Source organism: Gasterosteus aculeatus, chromosome 18 (genome assembly GCF_964276395.1).
Source record: "Gasterosteus aculeatus chromosome 18, fGasAcu3.hap1.1, whole genome shotgun sequence".
NCBI classification, from domain to species: Eukaryota; Metazoa; Chordata; class Actinopteri; order Perciformes; family Gasterosteidae; genus Gasterosteus; species Gasterosteus aculeatus.
This window is the reverse complement of record NC_135706.1, coordinates 2,558,492-2,585,612: the sequence shown is the minus strand read 5'-3', so window position 1 is coordinate 2,585,612 and position 27,121 is coordinate 2,558,492. Positions and strand designations below refer to the sequence as shown.

The window sequence follows — 27,121 nt, the reverse complement described above, 5'->3', positions numbered from 1 at the left end:
GTGTTGGTGCATCTCTGGTCTCTCGTTGTTCCTCCTGTATTGCTGTTTTCACTTTTTTCACCTATTTCACTTACTTTTATCTTACTACAGTTATCAAAAAATGAACATGTTCACTGCAAAACCTGTGGTTTATTCATAAATGTATGTTTTTTGTTAATCACAATGTTGGAAGACAAGAATGAAATATTCAAACTGAAAAGTTGCTTCAATCATAGAGCAATTGCAACATTTATTGAAGTGTTGGCTTTCTTGTATTGATTTTTCAACACATTACAAAAATACATATATGCTCAAAACAGCAGATCCACTGTTCGAAAATCACTTTTTTTCACAATGATACCCCCCCTCCTCTCACCAAAAACAAACAGGAAACTGTTTTGTACAAAGAGTGAAAGTGAAAGTTGTGAAAAGTTAAATATTAAAATGTATTTCAAATTACAGTTGTAAGTGCCTTCACAAGACCTTTAACCAACCATGAGGAAAAACAAAAGCCAATGTTCATGAATATCTCATAAAATTGATTCCTGCTCAATGCTCATTTCCCTGCCCAAAGTTCTTCTTTTAGAATCATCTCATTCATGTAATTCTGTTTTTTTTTATCGTTTTTTTACGTCCATGGAGGAGAGCTTCACCATACCAACAAAGAAAAAATTAAATAAAACAAATGAGTACCACTCTTATAAAATAAAAAAAATAATAATCTGGCATGATTCTGCAGTAAAAATTGTCCTCCCATACAGAGAAAAATGAATCATACAGAAACATCATACAGAAACAAATCCCTCCACCATGATAATCATACAAAACTGTAATGGCATTCAAAACATTTGACAAAAACAATACTTTGTTATCATTTAAACACTTACACAGAGTATTGTATTAATAGCATACTTCTACTCTTCAAACATATTGAAGGCCTGAATGTTCAGGTGTGATCGGGTCTCTGTCAGCGTTCCACTGTTCACTGTTTGGATGCGATATGTCTCATAGTTTTATTCCTCCTTTTCCAGTTTCACTGGAATGAATACACTCGTAACAAGATTTTGATTTTTGCTCTCATGGTGTAGGCGTCACATGTGTAAGCAAGCGTAAAGCAACTCTTTAGCCGATCTCACTTCTTATGTCAATTCACTGTTAAAATATTGAACTAGCTTATGGAGAACTGCTATGGCCTCAACATCATATCCTTTCTCAAATTAAAAAACGGGCAATTGGCATTAAACATAGAGTATAATCATTGTTTTGGCAAAACAAATGGTGCAGATGAAAAAGACAACAAGCTGAAGTAGCAATTTAAACGTTCAAGTGAAGATGATTGAGAATTGCAGAACTAAGATAAAAGATGTAGTCTGAATTTCCTTTCACATGGTTTTGCCGTCTCCATTGCTCTCACGCTCGCTCTGTCTCTGATAGTCCATTACAAGATGTGGCCAATGGATGTGAATTTGGGTGAAAAAAACACACATTTCATATGCATTTCTCAGTTTCAATCTTTCATTTTGACCATAAGAATAGAGCCTACTAAGGTCACTTCCTTGCAGCTGTGCTCAAAATGATCATAACTCATAAAATAGCCCTTTTCTCTCACCAAAAGAGTACTTTTCGGACCAACAATGTAGAAAATAAAAACTGTTATCCCCAAAAGTCAAACATGTACACCGTCTCGATACCTTTTGCTGGGAGTTAAAACAAATCACTTTGAGGCTTTTAAAAGCTGCTCTGATGCATAAATCTGAGTGATCTGCGAAAAGGAACCTTCGAAGAGAGAGGCTTAGAACACACCGCAGTGAGAGGAACACACATGCTAACACATATTGATAGGAATTGCATTTGGAAGCATTTCGTGGATCCTAAAGGGACAGGGGGAGGCAAACCCCGGGTCGGAGACGGATCACCCAGCAGACATAACAAGGAGATCGAGATGAATGAGAACGTGTTGCAATTGTTCAAGTAGCTTTAGTTTAACAAACTGCCGTCCAGTAAGCACACAGAGGGTGGGGGAGATAAACAGGTGGGTCTAATAAAGCAAAGATGAATGGTCGTTACACTCAACATATTCTTTGAGCGTATTCTGCGGAGGCAGCCGGTCTTCTGATTGTTTAGTTTTAGTCCGTCTTTCACGTACAGTCAGGGCAGCTTTAAGATACCAAAAAAAGAAAATATTTACAAAAAAAATAAACGGGACTGTTCTGCCTCACACGTTAATCATAAGTAATTCATTCAACATATTAAATATGGTATTTAATCCTACATTGGGAATGTACTGAGCATCAGTTAAAGGTACCTCCATTAAGTGCTACCTGTATTAATGTCCCGACTCAAGCAAGGACAGCAATACAGTAACTGCATTTTAAAAATTATTCACATGCCAATATTTTCAAGGACAAATCCCCTGAATGAATGTAAAGTAATTTATCAGGTCTTTCAGAAAATGTTGGATTTTTGAAATCCAGCATAATGTTTTATTGTCAGGCTGACATTCAGTGCTTTAGGCCAGTATTAGGGAGTGGATTGTAGTCCGCTGCTGCAGTTAATATAAAAAACAATTATTTTACTTTAAAAACTGCTTTGTACAATTTTACGCAGACATGTCAATAAGCTTCCTTATAGGAGAAAACAAGAAAAATTCGTATTAAGGGTGACTTCAGTTGTCTCATTTTAGAAAGAAAAAACAATTTAGCACATTTCAAAACTAACTCCATTTGAAATCCCACAAAGATGTACCTGCACATGCCAAATATCAATACAAAAATCCAATAAATACAGAAATTATTGCACAGTAGAAAGGCTCCATGGACTCCTAACTGATAAAATCCTCAGACAGTTTGCCAGGAAGCACCATATTGTGCATTCCAGACTAGTTATCATTAAAGTTTCCCTTTGTTTATATTCTTAGGTGGCAGTTTCTGCGACAAGAAAAGAAAGATTAACATCGATCAGTCTCAATTTTTTAAAGAGAGAGAGATTATCCAGCCAAGTAGCCTAGCTGAAGAAGAGGTTACAGGAATTTTGGTGTGTACATGTGTGTGTACTTGTTCTTGTATGTGTGTTATTGTTTGCTTGTGTACACCGTAGGCTGATTAACAAATGGCTGCTGGCTCAGCCTCTGTCCGCCTGCTCCAGTTTGACCTCACTGGCCATCAAGTGTTCGCCGTGCCATTTCTTCATGTGTTTCTCCAGTGTGCTGTAGACGCTAAAGGGCATGTGGCAGATGTCGCAGCGGTACACATCCTTTCCGAATTGCCCGTGGGTCTTCATGTGGCGCGTCAGCTTGGAGCTCTGGGCGCAGGCGTAGCTGCACAGGTCGCACTTGTAGGGCCGCTCGCCTGTGTGGCTGCGTCGGTGCACCGTGAGGTTGCTGCAGTTCTTGAACACCTTGCCACAGTACTCGCAGGTGTCATTCCGCCTATCCTTAGAGCTCGGGGGCCTGCCGGGTCCAGGTCCCCGCAGGAGGTGAGGGGTGCTGCTGCCGCTGCGGCCGGAGACGCTTCCTCCTTCCATTATCTCCCCGGGCGGGGTGGAGAAGCGGAGGCTTCCTGTCTCTGAGGACGAGTGCTCGGAGGAGGTGCCGAACGGCGACTGACGGGAATCGGTGAATCCCAAGTAGGGTTCTCTGATGAAGTGGCGGGAAGCGGCGTAGCCTGCCAGCAGCTGAGAGTAGACGTTCTCCGGGGAAATGAGAGGTAAGGTCGGAGGAAGCTCCAGCTGTTCCTTCTCTATTTTGATCCTCTTGTTATTGGAGGGGTTTGGGCTGGTGATGGGGGTGGGACGACGCTGGAACAGCCCGGGGAAGGAGTCTGCTTCAGGTACACTGATCCTACCGTTCATCACAGGCCTCTGCTCCACGTGCTGATCCCGTCCTCTGTCCTGCTCCCTCTCGTTCTCTCTTTCTTCACCCCTTTCAGCAACATCTCCATTCGGCTGTCTCTCCAGGCCTCTCTTGTTAGGGTTAAGTCTGAGGTGATTGTCGAGATGGTTGAACTGGTGCATGATACCCACGCCGCCACCGTCACTTACTCTATCCCCACCCAGGGGTTTCTCCCCGAGACATTGTCTGGAGCCATTCTCCCTATTGTGGCCGAAGTCTTGGGAGTCTTCGCTTAAGTTTGAATCTGGCCGACCATTCCTCAGTTCTTCCTCCTCTTCCTCTTCCTCCTCTTCTTCTTCCTCCTCTTCTTCCTCATCCTCCTCATTGTCCATCCCCAAGCCTCTTGAACTCCCCTCCATATTCTTTTCTTCACCCTCTCCTCCCTCTTCTCTATTTCCCTGCTCTGGGGAGCCACCTAAGGACCCAGACTTGTTGTGCATGTGGGTCTTCATATGCCTTTTAAGCTTGCTGGCCTGGGAACAGGCGTGGTCACATAGATGACACTTGTACGGCCTCTCTCCTGTGTGGCTGCGTCTGTGGACAATGAGGTTGCTCTGAAACTTGAAAATCTTTCCGCAGAATTCACAGGATTTGGATTTCCCCGGGGTCTGGTTCGGACCCTGGGCGTCCGGAGGGCTGGAAGAACCGTGCCCCCCCTGAGAAGTGGGTTGCTGCGGGGCATAGGTGAGAAATGCTGGGGGTTTGGCGCCGGCCTGGAAAAGCGTCGGACTCAGCAAGCGGTGCATCGGCGGCACACGGTTTGGTGAGAGAGGAGGTGTGGGCCCCCCGTTATTGGTCGTGTTGCCTGCCAGTTCCCTGAGACGACGGGAGAAGTCCATGGAAGGCGGCTCCATGGGGGTCATCCGCATCACCCTCTCAAAGGCGCTGGGGTGCTGTGACAGCAGCCCCATCTCCTCCGGGCCCAGCCGGTCTAGGGCGGGTCTCGGTGGAGGAGGGGGGCTGATGAAGGGTGGCGTGGCAGGCAGCCGGGTTTCCATGTACCCCGGCGGAGGGTGGTGTTCCCTGAGCAGAGGCGCGGCCATGCGGAGGAGGTGGAATGGGTTGTTGGTGTCACCAAGGAAAGTGGGGAGCGGGGAGCGGGGCAGGGCTTCAGTGCACGGGGGTGGAGGCAGAGCCAAGCGGGGAGTGAGAGAGTAGTTGACTGTGTGGTGGTCCAGGTAGATGCGGATGCCGTGAGTGTGCTGAGCATGCTGAAGCAGGAACCAGGCGCTGGTGAAGGTCTGCTTACAGGTGGTGCAGATGTAGCTGGATGGCTCACCTTTATCTGTAGGACAAAATAAACAAAATCACAATCAATACCATAAAATCCCCCAAAACACTTTAGTACTACATTGGAGTCAATGTATTCCTTTGCAAGGCTGCCGTGCCACAGGAGTAAAATCAACTTTAGTTTAAACATAGTTGTATAAACATTCTGTTTTGGTCCATTTATGAAGGTTTTCTTTTTGTTTGTAGGAAATGTGTCAGCAGACTAATGCAGATGGCAGGTACTGCCCTAAGGCCACAAGACATTATGCTAATTCTAATGTCAGATAGGCTTTAATATACAGATCCACCGCGTCTACTCTGTCATTTCCATATGGAGACAGGGGAGACAGCAATGGGAAAAGAGCACAAAAATGGGGAAAATATGGGAGAGGGGGAGGGGAACAGTGGTATTTGAGGGACACACCAAGGGACAGCCAGGAGAGGTGATGGAGACGATGTGTAAACAGTAAAGAGCCCTGCGGTATTAACACAGCATCCACAGGAAATAAAGCTCTACGTCACTGCTGTAATAAAAACTACAGTACGCACACTCAAACACGCACACAAACCCTCATATCACTCAGGGAAAAATTGCCCTTTTAAATTGCATGACTTAGTAATGCCAAATGAATCTATCAGTCACTACGGCACGGCCATGTCAGGACGCTCGCGAGTCATAAAGAGCGCCTCGGTCGGGATTCATCTAATTCAAGGCAGGCCAGCATCGAACGCAGCATCTGCATCTGCTTTATCAGCAGCAGCTACCGCAAATGGAGTTCAGTTGGTCCGGTGGTCCCAAAGCCCGCATGGAGAAATAAAGACGGAGAAGTGATTTTTGCCTACAAGCTTTGCGGGATCAAGAACAGAGCCCCAACAGTAAGATGGCTGCCTCGAAGCGACCCCGCGGTCGCGGAACGTAAAAAAGGCACATGCATGGCAGCGTTCTCCTTTTACGTTCCCCCCCTCCCTGTCTCCTGCTTCTCTCACATCCCACATCGGTACACACACACACACTTGTATTGTGCAAAGGGATGAGAACAAAGCTGATGTTGGATCAGTGTTCAGTACAGGAAGTTGATTTGGCAGTGGGATTGCTTTGGCTTTCCTCAGGGGAGAAGGGGTCAAAAAAGTTAATGAGGGGCTCATTTGCCGATTCTGTCTGTTTTTCTCTGCCATGAGGCCGTCTCTCTCTGTTTGTGTGGGAGGGCACATGACCTGACTCCTGCTCCTAACGTGTGTGTGCACGCATGTGTGGACATTTATGTGGATGTATTTTTGGTCGGTGCATGTGTGTGTGTGGGAGGGGGGGGGGGGGGGGGGGGGCGAGTGGTGGGCTGCTTGCCCGTGTTTAGTTTGGCGAGGCTTCACACAGCCGCTTGGCAGCGGAGAGCTGGACAGCTTAACACCTTGGACGAGACGAAGAGTGAAAGAGGGAAAGGGAAGAGGAGGAGAGGGGGTAAGAAGAAAGGTGGGGAGACTTTAAGGGCCAGACGTGATTAGGGATGGGTATCGTTTGGGGTTTTTACCCAATACTTTTAAAAAGAAGCAGAAAACAACAATTTACGACATTTTATTGTAAAGTCAATTTGGCTTATTTCCTTCAAATTGAACATTATAATAACTGTTTAAAGAATATTGTAAATATAATTGAATTCATAACTCTAGCTTCATACTTTTTAAATTTAAACAATGAACAATATATTAACTGGTGAAAATAGTTTGTTGGAATTTGGGCAACATTAATCATTCATTTCAGATGTACGCTCATTGTGTATGAACTAAAGATGTGTCAAGTATTTGTGTCTAAATGTAGTGACATCATGGTTGAAGCAGAGAGCTGCATTAGGCACGAGAGCATATCGTTTTTCGACCGTGTTTATTGTTTGTATATTTATAATTTATTTCCTACGTAGAATAAAGACGAAACGAAAATAATCCAACCATCTCTTGTCATCCGCAAAGGGAAATGAAGTCACGGATTCTGCACCTCAATAATCACAGCAAACAACATCGAAGGAACGACGGCTATCCCAGTTTTTGACGTCGCCTAGCAATGACTTATGGGCAATTCCTTCGGGCTACGTCAGCATCCAATTCTGACTTGTGGAAAGGGTTCATGAGTGGGACGGGTAGAAACCTCCCAAGGAGTCGGTCTGACACGGCAGGGACCCCCTCACTGCTCACTGCCGAGGTCAACGACCAGTTGGAATAGATCCTCCACATGGTCGCTGATGCTGGACCTAATGGGCCAATTGACTCGGGCACACCATGTGATCGCCACTGACGCTACATCTTCTGCAGTGAATAAGACGAAAGGCTAAATGAAATGGGCGTCACAGCAGGATTCAGTAATACGGCGCCGCATGTTGAAATACACCCAGCCGCTCGAAGCGTTCGTTCAGAGCTACAGGGTGACACCGTCTAAATCTGTGAGCTCGCGTTCGCCTCGAGCCTCGAGCCCGGCCGTCCGACCAGGTAGGCTCGCATGAAACGGATGAACGCGACACAGACCTCAATCCACTTAAGGAGCACTATTCTTTGTCCTGCAAGAAAACAAGGGCTACGGGCCAGGAGGCCTGGAGGAAGTTATTAAAACATTGGCACATGCGTCGAGCTGAGGTGGGCCGGTAATAATGCTCTCCTCCTCTCCTGGGTTATTTTTTTACTAAACCACCGGGCCAATTAACCCAGTCTTCGGGGACTGAGATCAGAGCTTTACATCAGATTTTATTCCTTCCAGATTGCCTTTTATAGCCACGATTTTGCCTTAAAAAGTACAAACAAAATGCCAGTGAATGAAGGGGAGCCATGGTATTGACTGTTTGCATATGGCCGGTGTGGAAAAGTTGGTGTGAGCTTGGCAGGCTTGACGTCGACACGACACGGGCGTATGGTGCAGACATGTGGAGTTCTGTTTCATTTAGGAATTCACATATGCCGCCTCCCCCCCCCCGCCCGACTTTGATTTATCCTTTTCTCGAAGCATGAGCTCCCTTCATTTACACTACACCTCCATTTTGGAGCCTTCATCAGATGCGCTAATCCACGAGGATTTATAATAAGACCACATAAGAATAACGAAAATCCACAGGCTCAGCCCTCGAAAAGACGGGCGAACCGCGGCGCTCCGCAGCCGACGCTACGTGGTAATGACGGCTCAATGACGCCCAAATTAACTCTTATGAAGCTCAAGGGAAACAATCCTAATTTGCAAATGAGTAGCCTTTGAACGCCAGCTCTAGTTCTTGAGTGTGCAGAGTGATGTCGCTTTACTGGCAAAACCCGGAGGGCCGTGCGGGGCCGGGCCCTGCGACAGAACATGTCACATGTCACCGTGGCGTTCCCGGGTTCACGTTCCCCACAACATTCCATCAAGGGCGACGGAACGCCTCTGCGACAGAATTTGCATACAGAACAAAGCCGCCCGCAGGCGAGGCCACTGGGACATAAACCTGCCGCTGCAGCTCCTCCCACCCGAGCTCACGACACACACACACACACACACACACACACACACACACACACACACACACACACACACATGCACACGCCGACGCAAGTACGCGCCTGTGCACCTGTCAGGGCTTCGCTGACACCTCTGCTGCTGGCGAAGCAGCTCCTCGTTAGCATGGCTGTGATCTCGGGGTCCCCAGGGGGGTCCCGGCCTCCTCACCTCGGCCCCCCCCAGTCCCCATACAACTCCCCTTCTCCTCCTCTCATCTCCCGTGCATCCCTTCCTCCTTCTTCAGTGCTACGGCTTGTTTGTCATGGAGAGGGGGGCTAATCAGGAGACACGAGGCCGGGCAGATCAACCCTGTGTGTGTGTGTGTGTGTGTGTGCGTGTTTCACAGGACATTGGGAGCCCAGTTTGTAAACTCAGCCAGCACTCGCTTCCTGTTGCACAAAGCGAGAGCTAGCGACAGAAATAAGGAAAGGGAGAGACTGTGGAGGGTGGCAGTAGCAGGCAGGGGGTGAGACCCTCACAGTGCGACTGGCTGCATGCTGAATCAAACCAGCTCCAGCCTGCTAACCATGTACATCTGTGTGTGTGTGTGTGCTTCTCTGCTCGCTGAAGGGCCTGTGAGGATTTAAAGAAACAATGCTCCTTAATGGGTTTGTTGGAGAGAAATATTTGGGATATACTTTGTGGGGGGTTTTCTCGCGCTCTCCCCTCCACGCCTCTCTCTCCCTTTGCTTTCACGTCCACACTGATCACCTGGACGAGGAATCTGGATGCTCCACCCCGAAGCTCATGCAGCCTGGGATGCGGGTCAAATGAACAATAAAAGGGATCAGGTATCTCCAACAACTCTCACACACACACACACACATTGACTGACTCCAGCTGTGTCACAATGTGTGAGTGGATCCCATGTAGCACAACTAAGGGAGCACGTCACTGCGAGCTACACGGGGCGATCGGTGAAAAATAACCGAAAAGGCCTCCGTCAGAAAGGAGATATGAGGTTTTGTCAGCCAAGCGTAATTTTACGCTACGCCCGTTTCGGCTCCTGAGTGGCTGAGGGAGCTGTCGCTCTCGCGCAGCGTTACTCGGGTCCGACAGAATCGGACGATCCAAAAAAGTTGCGGTTTCCCTGCCGTGAGGCCTGCACAAAAGCCCCCTGTAGAGTAGTTTATCGTCACTCTATCACGTATCATCATTTGAGGACAGTAGCAGCATGTGTGCAGAATCAGGAATCGGACGGGGATTGAACGCACCAATAGAAACTCCTGGCTGGTTTGGCAGTATATGCCCCGCCCACTACGTCCAAACTCACCTCCAGTAAAAAAGGGGTTTTTATTTTTTTATTTTTTTTGAAGAAATTTGCTCTCAAAACGTATTATTTGTTTGCGTAATACAGACGGAAATGAACCTTCATAAAAAGGTCCCCACCAAAGACCAGCAAATGTTTGAATAGGCGGTGAATGAAATGAAGACTGACTTTATGGATATATATTTTTGTTGAGGTCTAAATGAGCTCCAGTCGTTCTCCTCGGGAGCTCTCACTCTCGCGCATTTCCTATTCGCTGGCAGTCAATAGGAAATCTGCTTTGACACGTGAGTGACTTGCAAATTCTGTTTTGGGGGTTTATTTGTCTTTTATTGCGGCAATGATTTTTTTTTTTTTTACAAAATGTCAACTAAAGCAAACTAAATCAAATCAAGCATAAAAGCATCAAGAGCCACGTCGCATGCTTGTTCAATTTACCTTTCGCAGGTGTGTGTGAAAATGGAAAGATAAAAATAGCAAAGTACGTGTACATGGTATCATCCGTTTAGGCGCGCGTTTCTTCTGTGCATCTCAGGCTTCCATCCTGTGACAGGGCGCTACATCCCTTCAGCGCTAGTAATGGTCCCCAGCTGGGTTTTGCCCACTGGAGCCAAGCAGCCAGTCCCACTTAACTAGCAGCCCACAAGGAAAATACCACCGCGGCCCCCGAATGAAGCACAGAGGCCCGTCCAACCCAATCAGCCCGCTATAAAACTTGCCCCTTCACATACTTCAGACGTGGCATGGAGTGCATTCCATTGATTGGGAAAGAGAGCCTGAACATTCATGATCTAATCCGCTATTACTTTTTATATGTAGTTCTGGCTACTTCGGGCTGTGAGAGGATGCAGTGCTTTTTTTCCTCACGCTCACAAACAAAACAACTGCTGGGAGAATCACAGCGGTGCGTCATTTGACACCAATTTGCAAGCTATCTAATAAGTGTCAGCTCACTAAACAGCAGTAACAAAAGCGGAGAAAGCGTCAGCGCGAGAGATGAACCGCCGTTATTTTTGCTCTACATTCAACAGCTCTGCACAATGTTGGAAAAGGGCTTGTGAAGCTCACTTCAGAAAGCAGGATGTGGGCGTGTGATATGCGTGAAACTCTTGAAGAAACGGTTCAACGTTTGGGTAAAAACACGCATTTCCTTTTTTTGCTTCTCTCTCTTGATTATACGGATTTATCAGTGTCTGTGGTCTAACAAGGGGCTGTGCACCAGATTATTTCTTGCAACAGAGCGGGGACCTCTTGAGGCCTGCTTCATTGCAAGAAGCCTTTTTCTTCTCTTTTTTTCAGATCAAAATGTATGTAATGCCTCTTCCCACTTTTAAACAAATTATGATCAAATGAATGGAGCAAAGATCAAGTGGAGGCTTTATGTGCGGCCCCCGTGTCTCGTGTTTAAGCTGCAATGCTGCGGCACTGCTCATATCTCCTGGTTGGTTCAGTTTCCTCCCTCATGTGTCCTGAAGCGTACTCAGGTGTGTCAAACCGTCTCTCGACTCGAACATCTAACCTTCAGTTCCTCACACACACACACTAACTCTCTTCTACCTCTTTCTCTCTTATTTTCTCTGTCTTTCTGGCTGTTATCACGCTGATACATTTCCTGCTCTTGGCACGGCTCCTGCATAGCTTATGGTAAAATAAAGCTTTCATCCATCCAGTGCCTTTAGGACACACACACACACACACACACACACACAAACTCACGCACACTCACTGGTACGGGCCGGCGTTGCCCCGCCAGACCACAGGCCCAGACGAGCTCTGCTGGCACCAATCACCCTGATAGCATCTCAGGCTTTATTTCATTTTGGCGAGCCGTGCTCGGCTCTGGGAGAGAGACAGTCGCAGAAAAGAGGGCTTTCTGGAAAAATGTGAATGACGGCAGTTCACGGGGAGAACGTTAGCGCCTTAACCTTGGGCGATGCCATCGGTTGACATGACGGCGCAGGCCGGCTGACTTCCAAGAAGCACACGAGCTTCCAAGAGCTGATGGTTTTACCCATTTCTCACATTTTTTTTCCGTTAAAGTGAAAGCAAAACAAAAAAACAGTACGGCGAAAAAGAAAACTGGACGCCTCGTCTCACGAAGCCTCTGTTTGACCAAAATATGAAACAATCCAGCCCAGCAAGGCGCTTGGTTCACATTTGCCCAGGTCTTAAGATCTATTCATGTATGTCTGTGGTATAAATCAAATTAAATGTAAGTACATGTCGACCCAAAAAAAAAAAAAAAAGATATTACAATGTTGAATTTGCATTTTTAAATGCCATGTATTATTTACTTGTTCAACAGTCCTTTTAACGTGACAGAAAAGTAATTTTTCTAATTTTGTATATCTTTTAAAAAAATGGTATTTAACTGCTTACAGTGTGTCTGATATTTCATATCAATGTTGTATCAATAAGCACACCCCTGATTTATTTTGGTGTAACGGTGAAGGTAACATAAGTTCACGTCTCTTGTGTTCCCTCTAGGAGTAATTGCTGCAGACAAATAAGTGGATGAAATAAGGCCAATCGTAAGTGTACCATGAAAGGCTTTCAATATCTCTTGCGGGGAAGCAGCCCGTAAAAAGCAAAATACGGCAATAAACGCTGTCTCCTCATTTTCTTCTCCCACAATCCCGCCCTGTAAGAGCAGAGCGCCGCTCGGATAAGAGGAACGGAACAACAACATTGTAGCAAGTAGGATTACCCATGTCTGACTTAATAACAAGCGCCATCTCTTTTTCTTTTCACAAATACTAATGGCAGTCCTCTCCCCCCCAAAAGGCAAACGCACGCTACTCTTCAATAGAAACGAGCGGGTCAGAAAATTCTGCACTAACAACAGCAGCCGTAATAGCTGAGCACACGTCCGCTTTATCTGCACGTCCATCACAAAGGCCTCATCAAGGAGCGTTCCACAGCGGCAGAAAGGTGCACACGTTGCTCAGCAGGTTTGTGTCATTTGGGGCTTTTGTGCACATTTCAAAAAGTGTACATGCAACATGCGTGCGCATCGGATTCCTTCCACCAAGTAAGTTCTTGATTAAATGCACGACATTATTCAGCGCTGATGACAGCACACCAGTTATCAAATGTCACGGGCGGAGGGGAGAAGTAGGGGGGGAAACGGGAATAACTGCAGTGTAGCAGTCAGATTGCCGTGATTATAGCTATTCATGCGCAGAGCATAAACACATGCACAGATTCTCACTGACACGACGCAACTTATGGTCCGTAGCAGCGAGACCACGAAGTTCACATCAGCACTCGCAACACAAAGCAGCGCGTTTGTGTCGGAAAACCAACAGCGCACGCGGGGCCGGGGTGCGAGGCTTCTAATGCCTCTTAAGTTAAGGCTGTTAAGGAGCAAAGATTCCACACATCTGGGACACACAGTCCGCCGGCACATGCTGAAAGTTAGCGGTGGCGCTCGCAGTCCAAATTAGTGGCGAGTTTTATTCCCCCCGCTGTGGTAGGAAAATATTAAATCTGCTGCCATATGAGTACCATAAAGCTGACTGCGGAGCGTTTGATGCCTTCATGTGGGAGCCTTTACGCTGTGTGTGTGTGCGTGTGCGCGTGTCTGTGCATGTCTGTGTGCATGTGTCTGCAGGCCTCGATGGGAGATGGGAGCCATTGTGGGCATTCAGGCATGAACACGTGTTTCGTGTGTGTGTGTGTGTGTGTGGCTCTTATCTGTTTGTGTGTTGCATGTATGTTTAGTTTCTGTGTGTGTGTGTGTATGTGTGTGTGTGTGTCGGTCAGGTGGCATTTTGCATGTGCAGCATGTTCCAGCGGTCCTTTTAGACCCAGTTGACCCTGCTGCACGGAGCAGACAGACACAAGCAGAGTGAGACGGCCCCCGGGGTGGTCCCGTCTGAGGCGCAGTGTTATGGGCCAACAACTCTAGGGGCCCGTACACAGGAAGGAACGCGTATACTGTAATTTCACACACACACACACACACACACACACACACACACACACAGGTCCGTATGTGAACCCAAGTTCTCGTAGATGCTGGGAGACATGGAAAAAGGCTCCGTGTTTCTGCAGGTTTCTGCATTTGTAAGGATTGAAATTTGGGAATTGTTTCTATCCAAAATGTTACAAAATTAAATTGTCTTTAAAATACATCTAATATCACTCTATATTTTCCCTCTCTCTCTTTCTCGTAGTCTTTTCCACGCAGCTTGACATTTGAAAAAATACACACATGAAAAGCAGATATCTACAGTATGTACACACAGTAGACGTCCCTTTCATTGTAAAGGTTGAGTATTCACACCGGTGAGTGTCCGCCTCAGGAGAATGAGGAAACGCAAATGAAAAAGAAAGACAAATGCCTGACAGCGGACACAACCTACGTTTCCTGGCAAGCGTTCAAAACGCTGACACGCAAAGACACCAGCCGCGCAAACCCATGAGAGACACACGCACACGTGCACATCACTTACACGACTGGCACCATGTAACCCCTAATCACAACCCCAGAGCTTGGACATCAAATGAAGCAAGCCTCTTTTTTTTTTTTTTTTTTTTAAATCATCAGGAGTAATTAACGCATTTTCATATGCAAATGTGATTAATGCAAAACTACAAAGTCATTATGCAAATCGACCTTTCCTTGAGTCGCTGCACATGCACTCGCAGCTCAAATCAGGGATCGGTATCGCCATCTTTCTCTCTTTCTTTTTTTTTTTTTTTTAAATCTCTCTCTTGGTAGTGGCGATAATGCACAGGTAGCATGTGAAGCTATGTCTAACTCACCCAGTGTGTGTGTGTGTGTGTGTGTGTTTTCATGCCACGGGCCGGAGGTTTTACGCCGCCTGCCTCGCTGATTGCTGGCTGCTCGGCACTGGAGCGCGACGCGGAAGCCGGCGTGCAGGGGAAGGTATGAATATGCAGAGGCCTGATTGCTTTTCATGATTAAAGCCTATTTAATATGGAAATGAGAGCAAGCCAGGTGATTAAAGGAGCATCGGGTGGTGGGGGGCAAAAAGAAGGAGAAAAAAAAAAAAAAGACAGACAGGGGGAGAGACAGAGAGGGACGAAGAGAGGACGGGACCCAGACATCAAATCCGTACCAGTGGGGGAAACTGGAATGGTTTAAATAAGTGTTGAACATTTGAGGTTCCACCAGTAACGTCACATTCTTCAGGCTCCTCTACAGAAAGCATCATTCAGTCATTCCTGGTGTAAAGAATCCCTCGTTGTCGACTGCCTCGAGTAAAAACAACTGATGTTATCGCGTGAAAACACCTGCCTTCCTTTACACAGAATCTGTGAGAGAATCTTGGCGTGTCTGTGTGACGGTTTTAAAGTGGCCGGCATCTCCTTTGGTTCCTCTGATTATATAAGTCATGCATGTAAGTGTTTTCCCAGAAAACGAAAACAAAGCAATGCAGAATCTTCGGCCTAATATGCTCATTTGCCCCCCAGAGGGTGTCGGAGGTGGATGGAGAGAGAGAGGGAGGGCGAGCGATGGGGATGATGTCGCCGTTGTCTCATGAAACATTTACCACGTCATCTATACACACAGTGTTTGAGGGGGAGAAAGGAAGCGAGGAAACCGAGGGAGGGAGAGAGAGAGAGAGAGACCTTGTCGTGATGTGACTTTGTCCTGTACTGGATGTCTTAAAGTGCTCCGGGGGGGCGGCAGCCGTCCTGGGAGCGGTTCAGAGCGGGGCCAGGGTCGCCTTTAGCGTGGGTAACGCTCCCCTAGTGACAACATCTCGCTCTCCCTGGTGACACGCCTCATTGTTCACAGACACACACATTAAAACACTCTGACTGAGCCCACACGTGCACACACACACACATGCACGTAACGTTTATGCATCGGCAAGAGAAACTGCAGAAAATATAATTGTGCACAGAAAGGGGCCGTGTTTCATCTACACAGCATGGGGGAGTGTGTGCGTCCGGGTGTTTGTGTGCGTCTCTTTAGGGTTGACTCTGTGTAGCCGTGCAGCGGCATGACAGGAAGTTCTAAAACACAAACAGGTGAAACAGAAATAAAAACCGAATCCCGCGGAGGAGATGGTTATGGGTTCTGCACACGGCTCAAGCATTTCATGCCAAGTATGTATATGTGTGTGTGTGCGTGTGTGCGTGCAGCTTTCTTTTATGTCTCATGTTGCGAATAAGTGTGTACGTTCTGGCTGCAAAGTTCTCAATACCAACTGCAGGCAAATGTGAGGATTTTTCCATATGTGTGTGTGTGTGTGTGTGTGTGTGTGAGGGTGTTAGTGTGCGCTGCCAACACGTTGGACTTAATGAGGCCTAATTCGGTTGAAACTTGAGAGTGCCTTGAGTGGAAATCTAATGTGTAGAACAAAGCTCCCTCCTCTCTTTCATTTGTTCCTTGGAGTGTTTCATGTTCTGTTTTCTTAGCGATAAGAATGTGTGTCTGTGCAAACAGCTGGCCGACACACGCGCTCTATTGTTTCTCCTCTGACCACCCAACAGACAAACCCGCCATATAAACCGAGATTGAGCTTTTAAACGAGTTCAATGTTTTTTTTTTTTTTTGTACGACACAAGGACTCCGCGTGCAAAAGGACCCTCAGGCTTCATAAAAAGTACAAAGTATTACTGAAAAATGTGATAACTTTCGTTCTGATTAAGGGAAATTACTTTTTAGTTTTGTGTCGTCACACGTTGCTCCTGATCACCTGCGATGGATGTTTCCCGCTGCAGGAGACGCCGTGCACGCGGCGAGAACGTGTCCACACCAGCTGTGATTCAACTAAACGTGCACGTCCTCGATGTCCTGTGTCCCAGACACGTTGGACATTTAAGGGGATCGTTTTAACAGCACACTCATCAGCGAAACCTGAATGTGTGTGACATACAGAATAAGACTTAAAAGCCCTTTTTATAAATAATTAGAATGTCTTAGATTTGTATCTCCAACAATACAAAAACAACGATGGAGCATTTAGGACTAGAATGCACATACGTGTAACAGCATAAGGGTCCATGTCCTTTGCTATTTGAGTCTCTTCATGGTGGTTTAAGACCTCCAGGGGACCCGTTCCAGTGTTCATGTCACGCGTCCTCCTGGCCGCGTCCCTCCTTTAACCACGTCCCTCTTAGCCACCCGGAGTCTGTGTAATCCCGGATAGCTTCGCCGGCTCAGGGGTGCGACGGCGACTGTCTCCTGTGATGACTTTGAACTGGTTTCCCTGCAGCGCTGGCAGTCTACAGACCCCCCCCCCCCCCCCTCCCGCCCCCCCCACAGCCAGATGAACGGCCTTGCGGCTTTATTAATCCCCTTCTCCTCGCCACGCACCCAGATGAATTTTAATCAGCTTTCTTAACCTTTTTTTTTTATATGCTGCAGGATTTCTTTACAAATCCTGATGTGCACTCACAGCAGCAAAAAATAAGACACAAACACACACACACACACTCAGGGTGGCTCCTCTATCACCTTCTTCTTCGACTTTTACTATTGCTTTCAGATGAATAACTTCTTCAGGCCTGCTGGTTAGTCTGGTGTGTGTGTGTGTGTGTGTGTGTGTGGCAGCGCAATAGAAATACAGCACGACTCTCATTCGCTCTAATGAAATCATCCCAGGCTACATGAATCCCTCCTGAAGGCCACTGTCAAAATAACAAGCAGCTCTCTTTAAAGAGATCTATCTCTCCTGGACAGGTGATGCATGTGTGTGTGTGTGTGTGTGTGTGCGTGTGTGTATTTAAGCTGCACATCTGTACTGCCCTGTGCAAAGCTTAGAAGGTGGACCGGCGTGTCTCCGTACCTCCTCTTTCCTGTTTGGGGCAGATCCCTCTGGCCGGGGTCAGGCTCCTCTCCAGAGCCTCTTCTCTGCCGGGGGTCACCTGGATGCCCACCTCCACCGGAGTGGACCCTCTGCCCAGCTCCAGAGATGCCACCCTGGGAGAGATGGGAACGCCGGGGACGCCGCCAGTCTCCCCGGGTTTGGAGAAGGACTCCGGTCCTCTTCGAGTCCCCCGGCATAGACGTCGCTTGTGGTCTATGAAAACCAGGATGTCGCCCAGAGGGAAGTTTGTCTGGCACTGGCCGCAGGTCAGCATGTCGTGCTCCCTGGGGCCCGGCCTCCGAGGGCTGGGGGTGGACAGCTCCGGAGACGAAGACACCGGCCCCGAATCATAGCTGGCCTCTGCTGCAGAGGAGAGAAAGGTTTAAATCAGTTATTTTCGAGGGTTAAATCGAGTGAGAAGCAGACGGAGACAAACTTCACAGCAGGCTTTTGTTATTCCTGATGAAAACCCTCTTCCTGCTGAATTAAACGATCACACACAACTGTGTCACTTTCACGGGCACAAAAAAAGCCGCTGCGCCTTGACGAACACCTGCGCGGCTTATCCAGGAGAGATCTGCGTGGGTGGAATCCAGCACATACACTAAATGCAAATTTGGTGTGCGTGCGCGTGCGTGTGTGTGTGTGCGCGTGTGTGTGTGTGTGGCCAGGAAGCGTATTGATCTCGATGTGCAGGCTGGGTTTCCGGTGAGGGCCTTTGCTGCACCGAGCTGTCACAGGTAGACAGATGCCTTCACCACGTGGGAGCCGCAGCTCGTGCAGAGCGACGTGGGGAGCATGTGTGTGTTTTTGTTGGTGCGTGTGTGCGCGCTCGTGTGTGTGTGTGTGCATGTATTTCTTTGTGATCACAGAATAAGATGGAAAAAAGAAAAACCGAGAAAGCGATATGAACAGTAACATGTTGCAGTGCGCGTGCACGTGCACGCAGCGGCGCACAGGTGAGGTGCAGCGCCGTGCTCCCCGCACACAGAAAAAGTCCTGTTGAGAGAGTAAACTCCTTCTTTACATTTGTGTCACGTGCAGCATTTCCATTTTTAACGTAAATCCCTCATGGACGGACCTCTGTTTTTTTTTAAACACTGCCCCAGCACGGCAGTATGAAATTGTGTCTTCTTCTAAGAAGCCCAGAGGGAACCTGAAGCTCCAGAGACTGTGAGGCCGCCTGAAGGAGCGGGTACCCAGGAGGAGGTGCCGTTTGCCTGGGAGAGGAACATAGCTTTGCGTGCCTGTCTGTGCTGCTCCTCCACTTCTAGCACATGCATCCCCCCCCCCCCCATCCTCCCCTTTTCTCTTTCTCCAAACACGACACCCTAATAATTGCAAAGATTAGACAAAGATTGTGCGTGCTGGTGAGCGTGTGCCAGTGTCTCGGTGTCCCTTATCCACCCCGTCTCTAACTGCCAAGGAGGCCTCTGAAGTCACAGCCGTTAAACTCGGCGCAGAGATACGGCTAAATATTAAACACATTTCCCCCCCCCCCCCCCCCAAAATGTCATATTTCAAATGTATATTTGCACCTATATGAATCAACCACCCCCCCACACACACGCACACACACACACGTTCCGGTCCCCTCACTGCCCCGGAGTTATTATCCGCTGCCAAATATATTTTCTCTAAATGGAGATGGGTTCCTGGATGGCCGCCAAATCATTTCCATCTCATAATCTTTGGCGGCAAAGAAGAAACACAAACACGTATTTACCTCCAGTTCACAGCTCGCCACCATGATTCACATGAAGCAGCGTTCAAGAGTCACAAGCCGAGGAACATGCATGCATGCTTGCGTGTAAGTCAGTATTTGCGGGAGACGTCTGCGGACGACGTGGCGCTCGCCTTTCTGACAGGTTTGTCTCGCGTTCTAATTTCGAGCTGGGGAACAACAGCGAGCCCACGAGAGGACAGTTGGACTCGACTTGGTCGCCGCGGGAGACGAGAGACGAGGGAGCCTGTTTGCTAACATGTGGCTGAGTGACACGGCTCGGAGCGGAAGGCGGTGAATTAATAGGCGTTGGCACTGTCATCGTGCCGCTGGAATAACAGTCGGACACCTTCTAAAAAACCGCACCCCTCCCTGAAACCCGCTCGCTCGTTTATCCCCGAGGCTCACCTGAGAGAGAAAAGGTAAAAAAAATAAAAAAAAACAGGTGCAAGAAGGAACTGAACTTCGGAAAAACAACAACCGTGGACAAAAAAAAAAAAAAAAACACTGAAACGAGAAAACGTACATGCGAGAAGAATTACACACTAATCTGGTGGTGATGGACAATGTCTCACCCTGTGTGCACAAACGGCCCTGTGAACACATGCTGGACAGGTAAGAGAGCCAAACAAGGCCCGATGTGCAGCATGACACAACGCGCACACACACACGCACACACGCACACACACACACACACAGAGAGCTGTGGTAACCCAGAGACAGTCCTTATCTGGTGCGAGTAGTCAGGCGGCGTTAGAGCACCCCCTATCAGCTGGATGGGGGGGAGTCAGCGCCGCCGCACAATGGGGACCAGATGGGACACACAGCCGAAAACAATGGGCCTCTTTCACCAACATTTCCTCTTGTGTTTAAGTTTAAGAAAAATAATTAAAAAACGTCCGGCCAAGAAAGTGCTTAATGAAGTTATTGTGTTGTCAGAGGGGAGGAGTTATTTCTAAACCCTTTTTAAAGTGCAAACTTTGAATTGTTTGGGCCTCACGGTTGGTTCGTGGGTCTGCACATGTATAGAAATGTATAGTATATATATGTATAGAAAAGGATGCACGTAGAGAGCCGGTGAATCCACATGTACGAAGATCCTCGCATGTCTCTTGACTTATTGATCTCACTTATTCTTAATTATTTTTGTTTGTTCTCAGATGCTGTTACAAATGTGTTTCAAATGTTGCCAGAGGAATTTGAATAAGAACAATGAGAAAATGTATTTTATGGAGGGGGGGGGGGGGTCTGAAATATTTATTATTGTTTCTGATGTGAATTTGATGATATTACTTCATGGCGGCTTTAAACAGAAACCGTGAAACTGTTTTCAGTCGACGACATTTTATTACAAGCAGCACAAAATGTCGTGTCGGTGAAGGCGGAAGAAGGCCGGGGGGGGGGGGGGGGGGGTGTGGGGGGGGGGGTTCATATGACGGTCCAGCACACCGTATGGGTTCGGACCTGTACACCTCTCTTTGTTTTACCTTTTCATTTGCTGAGCTGAGAACTGGTGTGCACACAGACACACACACACACACACAGACACACACACACACACACACACACACACACACACGCACACACACGAGATCCACAGGGAAAGTCGGGTAAGATTCTCCCTGTCATTGAAAATAAATGACACCAGCAACGTTGCAGATGGCTACAATCAAAAATTCAAACAACAAGCGTCCTCGCTTAGCTTATCCTTTTTTTTTCCTCTGCTCCGGCGCCGATGAAAGCTGCAACAGTGTGCGTTGCGTTTTATTATCTTATCATCATTTACTCTGCAGCACTCCCGTTTTTTGATCATAAATCTTAGATTTTCGGTGTGAAAGTGAGCAAAACGGCCGTGCGGCAAACTGTGACTCGTCACTACATCGCGACAAATGACTTGCGAGCTGTGACCTCTGAGGATGAGAATTAAATCTGCAAAAACTATTTTAAGACACAATAATAATCGGTATAAAAAAGAAGCGCCGCTAAATTCGTTGAACGTTTTCGATGATACTGACAGATTGAAAAATAACTGAGAACAAACTGCAGCCGCCTCACGATAAATCCTTCGTCACCCACCAATCACCTCCGGTGAGATTACCATCCGGTTACCACAATGTGTGTGAATATTTAGTGTTGCGTTGCAGTGCGTACGGGGGGTTTCTCCCCCCCCCCAGCGTGTGACAGCCATATGGCACGAATAAAAGCAAAAACATTCACTGCACCACAAGTAGCGTGCACTCGGAGTAAACGGTTATTGTGGGGCGTTTCCACGGCCGGACCCCGAGATCCCTGTGATGATTAGAGGAATCCCAGTCTCTGAACAAAGGGGGGGGCCTGTGATACTAAACACGACACGTCCCTCTTTACATCTGCCCCGGCAAGTAGATCTTCAACAAAAAAGCCTTCCGAGAGATATGCAGAAATTCAGGTTCTCCGCACAAGCTCATGGCTGCAGGGGACGAGGCCGTGTTCAGTTACAGTGAATCATCCCCTCGTTATTAACGGTATAAGGACGTGTGTGGCAGGTCGCTGCAGCTGACACTGACGTGTTACACAACCTATAGGGACGGGGGGTCATGTCGGAGACATTAACCATGAGGTCCATTCTCCATAGTCAACGTTCTCTGATGCTCGGTGTGCATGTGCAAGGCTATCGGTACGCGTTGACTTGGCCCTCTCCAGACCCAGCCAGCCTCCCCATTCAGTGATTCCTTCCATCATAGACGGAGACGTGGTGTCAGCATTAAGACGTAGGTGTGGTAACAATGTGGCTATGGCGTTATATGGAAATACAGGTGCATCTGTGCACACGCACACACTCAATTTGAGAACACGTTGTTCTCGTGGAGAGACAACAATCGGATAGAAAAAAGACAAAGGAGGGCGATTGCTTATTTGTTGTTTGCTGATCTGTTTAAAGTCCGGGTTTCGGCACTGCATTGATCTCCAAAAAGAAAGACAGGAAAAAGTCCAGCGCTTCCCTAATGGTGCAGCCGTTGAGGCCACAGTTGAGCGGGACGGTGTGTACCATGAGAGAGAACAGGTAGGGCGAGATTCAGCATCCTGCTGCTTCTGCTCCGAGAGCCGACAGCGTCGACTGAGCACAACATCAAACATTTGGCAGCATGTGAATATAAGACGTAGTTAAATCTCCCCTGACAGCTCAGCACTGATTCTAAATTCAAAAAAAAAAAACTTTAGGCAAGAACAGATGCATCTCTGCAGACACTTTGAGCCAAACACGGACATTTAAAAAAATTTAAAACTCAATGTGTGACATTAATTATCAGCAGCCGTTCAGTTTGGACTATTTGCTTACTGCAGGTGCTGTGAGGTTCACAAATATGTAAAAAAAAAAGAAAAAAAAAGAAGATGTCAAACAAAGTGACTAGAAGGAGGATAATCAAATATTTGACAGTGGTCGAAATGTTTGCCATTTCCCTAAAAACAAATGAACAAATGAAACTGTCAATTATTTATCATAATGCACGCAGGTAAATGTTGAACAAAGACACACATGCCGACGGTGAAACGTTGCACACTCTTAAACGTATTGAGGAGTAACAAGTTGGCCTACGCCTTAATTAAATGATTGTGATCGAGATAAATATTCAAGCTGGATCAGAATTTGATCTCCGCCTTTAATCCGGCGAGGATCCTTTCTCAACCAAAAAACAAAATAGCAAATATCGAGATTTAGAGAGAGGGAGAGAGACAGACAGACAGACAGAACATGAATGGAGGAAATGATTGGTCTAAATGCTAAATGTGTCGGCTGGGACAGAATTTGTCAGAACCTTTCCTACACACACACAGATTGAGCGGAGATTACACGATGAACTTCTGCTATGAATTACCCAGATTAGGCCTCGATGAAATTAGATTCAGACAAAGCAGAGCGCCGGGAGATGAAGGTTAGATTGGTGTAATGGAATTTAAATTGGATTAAGCAACTTTTTAATGATATGCCACAAATAAGCAAAAACATACTTACTCAGATTAAATATGCACGATCAAAACTTTGGTCTTAGCTCTGGAAATCTTCAATCAAAGTCATAACTCTTTGTTTGTTAAATATTGTGGAAAAGTTCAGAGTTTGTGTTGCGTTTATATTATTGGTCAGATTGCAAACTGAACATAATTCTTTACACACTTCTGTTGTGTATTAAGCTTTTAAAAGGTGCTTTAAAGTGCAGAAAGGCCTTTGAGTGTCAACATTTTTATAATTAATGACTGCATGTGTGTGTGTGTGTGTGTGTGTGTGTGTGTGTGTGTGTGTGTGTGTGTGTGTGTGTGTGTGTGCGTGCGTGCATGTGCGTGTGTGTGTGTGTGTGTGTGGAATAGAAATAGATATTTTAAATTCAAACACATTTAAATCCAGACACCCCGTGCAGTCTCCAAATAATGTTGAACAAAGCGCATAAATGTGCACGTTGCCACATGTTGCAGGAAGAAAAATCTAAATTGAATTGCGCTGCTTCGTGCGTGCACACGCAGACGTGCACACACGCAGGCACGTAACCTGCCAGTCCCACCGAAGATGTGCTCAAATCTTTCGGTTGCATAAAGCTGCAACAGGCGCATTCAAATATATCACTGAATTGTTTTTGCTAGTTGCAAATGTGCATTATAACAAGTGTTCAAATCCACTTTAATATTTAATAATATTTCACATGGCACAAAAAAAGGCGACTGAAGTTATTGTCTGTGATTAGCTGCTCTGTCCGGCACATTTCCACCGGCTTAAAAACATCCACGGATCTAAGTCAAATAAATCAAATCAAATCAATAAATGCACATGGTACATAGAATAAGTGCACTTGACGTGGAGTGAGTGAGTCTTTCGGGTATTTAACTCACCGCGTGCTGTCTCCCTGCGCGTCAACGAGAAGTGCTGCGGGTTCACCTGCTTGCGGCGGGACATGGCCCCGGCATTTACTCTGGCATCGCCCGGTGAACGGCACTGGGAGTCGGCTCGCACCGTGGTGTCGGTCCACTCTGGCTGGCAGGTGACCAACTTCTCCCCCCTCCTCTCCTAATCCGTCTAACGTGCGCAGTCCTACTTGGACGGGCGCGGACGCGCGCGAGCGCAGGGACCGTCTCTTCGCGGTGTCCCGCGGCGGGATCGGAGGAAGCGGCACCGGGGGCTGAAGAAGCCAAAGTGTGCGGCTTACGGAGCAGCGGCGGCGGTGCGCGGGGATGTTAAAAAAAATAAATTTAAAAAAGGGTCCTGGACAGCGCGCCTCTGCAGCGGCAGCGACGGCAGAAGAAGTCCACTGCTGCCGGCTTTTGGTTTGTATTTGGCTCCCCTTTTTATGGTTTTAATGATATGATCGTATCATCTGCGGGTCAAACGGCTCCTGTTAATTCTAGGATTCCCTACAGCGGCTCCGCTTCGGCGCTGCGCTGAAATGACCCTTTGGCACTGACTCCTCCGGCGCGTTTTGGCATCGGTGCGCGGAACGGCAACTCTTGGCTCTGGTGGCAGAAGCTTCGCTGATTGAGAGAGAAAGCGTGACAGGCTGGCGGGAGGGGGGCGGAAGGGGGGGGCGGAAGGGGGGGGGGGGGGGGGGGGGCAGGGGGGCGGGCAGACAAGACACCTCCTCCTCCTTCTCGTCCAACAAGCTCAGGTCCGATGTTTCCTGGTGTCCTACGGTGTCGATGCGCCTCTCCTTGACTCACACGAGGAGGGAGGACGCATTTGTGTGTGAGCAGACACAGCTCTAGGGGTTTTCATGAATGCGTGTGCGTGTGTGTGTGTGTGTGTGTGTGTGTGTGTGTGTGTGTGCGTGGCTCGGGTTGCGGGACGAGCTTCAAGTTCAAGAGCGTCCGCAGAGGCGCGCGGACAACATAACACGTGGACACCAGCGGTCTCCATCCACTCATCACTAGTACTACTCATACTACTACTAGTAGTACTAGTACACACTACTAGTCCACTGTGTTAGTCCACCACCTCAAATCCCTCCCCGATGGACATGGCACGATGTCCAGGACTTTCCATTTCTCTGTCCGCCTTTTGTTCTTTAGTGAGTTAACTTAACAGTCGGTTAACTGACCAAATCTGTTGATTCGTCCTCTTTCATGAATTGTTGGTTGAAAAAGTACAAAGAAAAATAATTTGTTGGACAATTTTTCAACCCAACAGCATGGAACGTCAGTTAGGAGGTTCATGGTGGACACAGGAGTGAAATGTGCAGCAGTCAGAAGTAGAAGGGTAATAAAAGCGAAGACTAAAGCCACAGTGGACAGTAGGTGAGGCCAGGAGGGGGGGGGGGGGGCAGTCAATCAAAGGATCTTTAAACGAAGACGAACACAGGATCTTCAACGTGGGCCGACGCCATCGTGGCGGATTTCCTGAACCTTTGCTTTGTTGCCTGCAGTTGATTTAAACCCGTCCTTTTTAGTAACCTGACATTTTATTTGGTTTGCAGGAAAATAAGTCGTGCATAATTCACGCCGCTGAGCCTGAGGAGCCAATAGACTCCGTTGCAGGACCGTTTCCCAGTCACACCTCGATCGGACCAAATGAAGGTTCAAAGGTCAACTTGAATTCAGAAAACGAATACTTTATTGTGACACAGTCCAAGCAGTGAACATAACCTCATAACACTCTATTTCCTCAAACTGCATCAGAGGGGGGGGGGGGGGGTTGTAGGGGGGCAGAAGGCTTCACCTTTGTGGTCGGGGATCATTTAAAGATGTCGTGAGGCAACAGTACCCTCTGTTGGCGCATTAAAGGACACATTACCAACCTGCCTTGCTACACTTTTTTTTTAAATGAAGCCTCCTCAATTCGCTATTTACGCCGTTGAAAATGTGAGAGAGTCCTTAAAGAGCAGAGCCGGTTCCCTCAGTGGTCAATTAATGCCACTAACGGGCAATCGTTCCGCACATAGTTCCCCCGCGTTCGTTTGGATGAGAGGAAGCCTCACGCCGGCTGCAGCTCGGCTATAAAACACACTCAAGTTTATTCATTTTTTCCCGACGACACCACGAATCTTTCTTTGGTTGAAATACAAGGTTGGATACAAATATAAAGCCTTGATGCTGACGTTTAAAGTTGACACGGTTTCCTGGTGGATCGGGAGGGAAGTGTGCAGATATAGCAATGCATTTTATAGTCCGCCATTAATAAAAGATGGTGGGCAATTTTAAGAGCATTAGAGGTTTGATTGCTTCGGGGCAGGCCTCGGGGACTTTCAGGACAGTAATTATTTATATAAATGAAATGTCATCTCAACTCTGGCTCAAGTAGAGATAACATCAGCCGACTCTGCATGGAAACACTACACAACACAACAGCTATCCTCCACAGATGGGCCGAGCATGTTGTCGAGCATATTGCTTTGACTGGAGCACATAAATTCCGTATGTGATATTACATGAAATGTCTGGGTTTTCCACGTTGGGCCGAGAGAGCCACGGCGGCCTTGCGCACGTTGGACGCCGAAGGAAAACATTGTGCTGAGTTCACGCGCTCGCTCGCTTCCCCCCCCCCCCCCCCCCCCCCCCCGCTGACTGCAAGCAGCTCCTTGATCCGCACCCGTGGGTTTCTTAATAATACATCAATGTCTCTATTATAGCTTGTATCTGCTGGCTCCTGTTTAAACCGGGTTGCACGGGGCCAACACACCACAAATGCCCTGCTTGTGGACACAGGAAAGGTTTTAAGTCCAAAGCGTTGCCTCCAAGGAGA

General features: G+C 47.5%; 1 protein-coding gene across 2 annotated transcripts; it reads right to left on the bottom strand.

Annotated features, from left to right (window-relative positions):
- Positions 1-200: 200 nt before the first annotated feature.
- Positions 201-25,129, bottom strand: bcl11bb (BCL11 transcription factor B b). Of its 2 annotated transcripts, none has more exons than XM_040160800.2 (3): positions 24,283-25,129; positions 17,679-18,062; positions 201-5,153 (listed from the first exon to the last, which is right to left on the bottom strand). In XM_040160800.2, the coding sequence occupies exons 1-3, from the start codon at positions 24,344-24,346 to the stop codon at positions 3,100-3,102; spliced, it is 2,502 nt and encodes an 833-aa protein (XP_040016734.2). In that variant the 5' UTR covers positions 24,347-25,129; the 3' UTR covers positions 201-3,099. The 2 variants fall into 2 exon arrangements, with proteins under 2 accessions (XP_040016734.2, XP_077950189.1); XM_078094063.1 differs by having other exon boundaries at positions 17,679-18,059; positions 24,283-24,924.
- Between the last annotated feature and the right edge of the window lie 1,992 nt (positions 25,130-27,121).

What these genes read in the sequence shown, in the direction of transcription:
- bcl11bb (XM_040160800.2), bottom strand. Translation starts at nt 24,346, where the DNA reads ATGTCCCGCCGCAAGCAGGTGAACCCGCAGCACTTCTCGTTGACGCGC. An exon ending in GCGCAGGGAGACAGCACGCG is followed by an intron (nt 18,063 to 24,282) that starts GTGAGTTAAATA and finishes TCTCCTCTGCAG; the next exon opens with CAGAGGCCAGCTATGATTCG. An exon ending in CCCCAAACAGGAAAGAGGAG is followed by an intron (nt 5,154 to 17,678) that starts GTACGGAGACAC and finishes TTTGTCCTACAG; the next exon opens with ATAAAGGTGAGCCATCCAGC.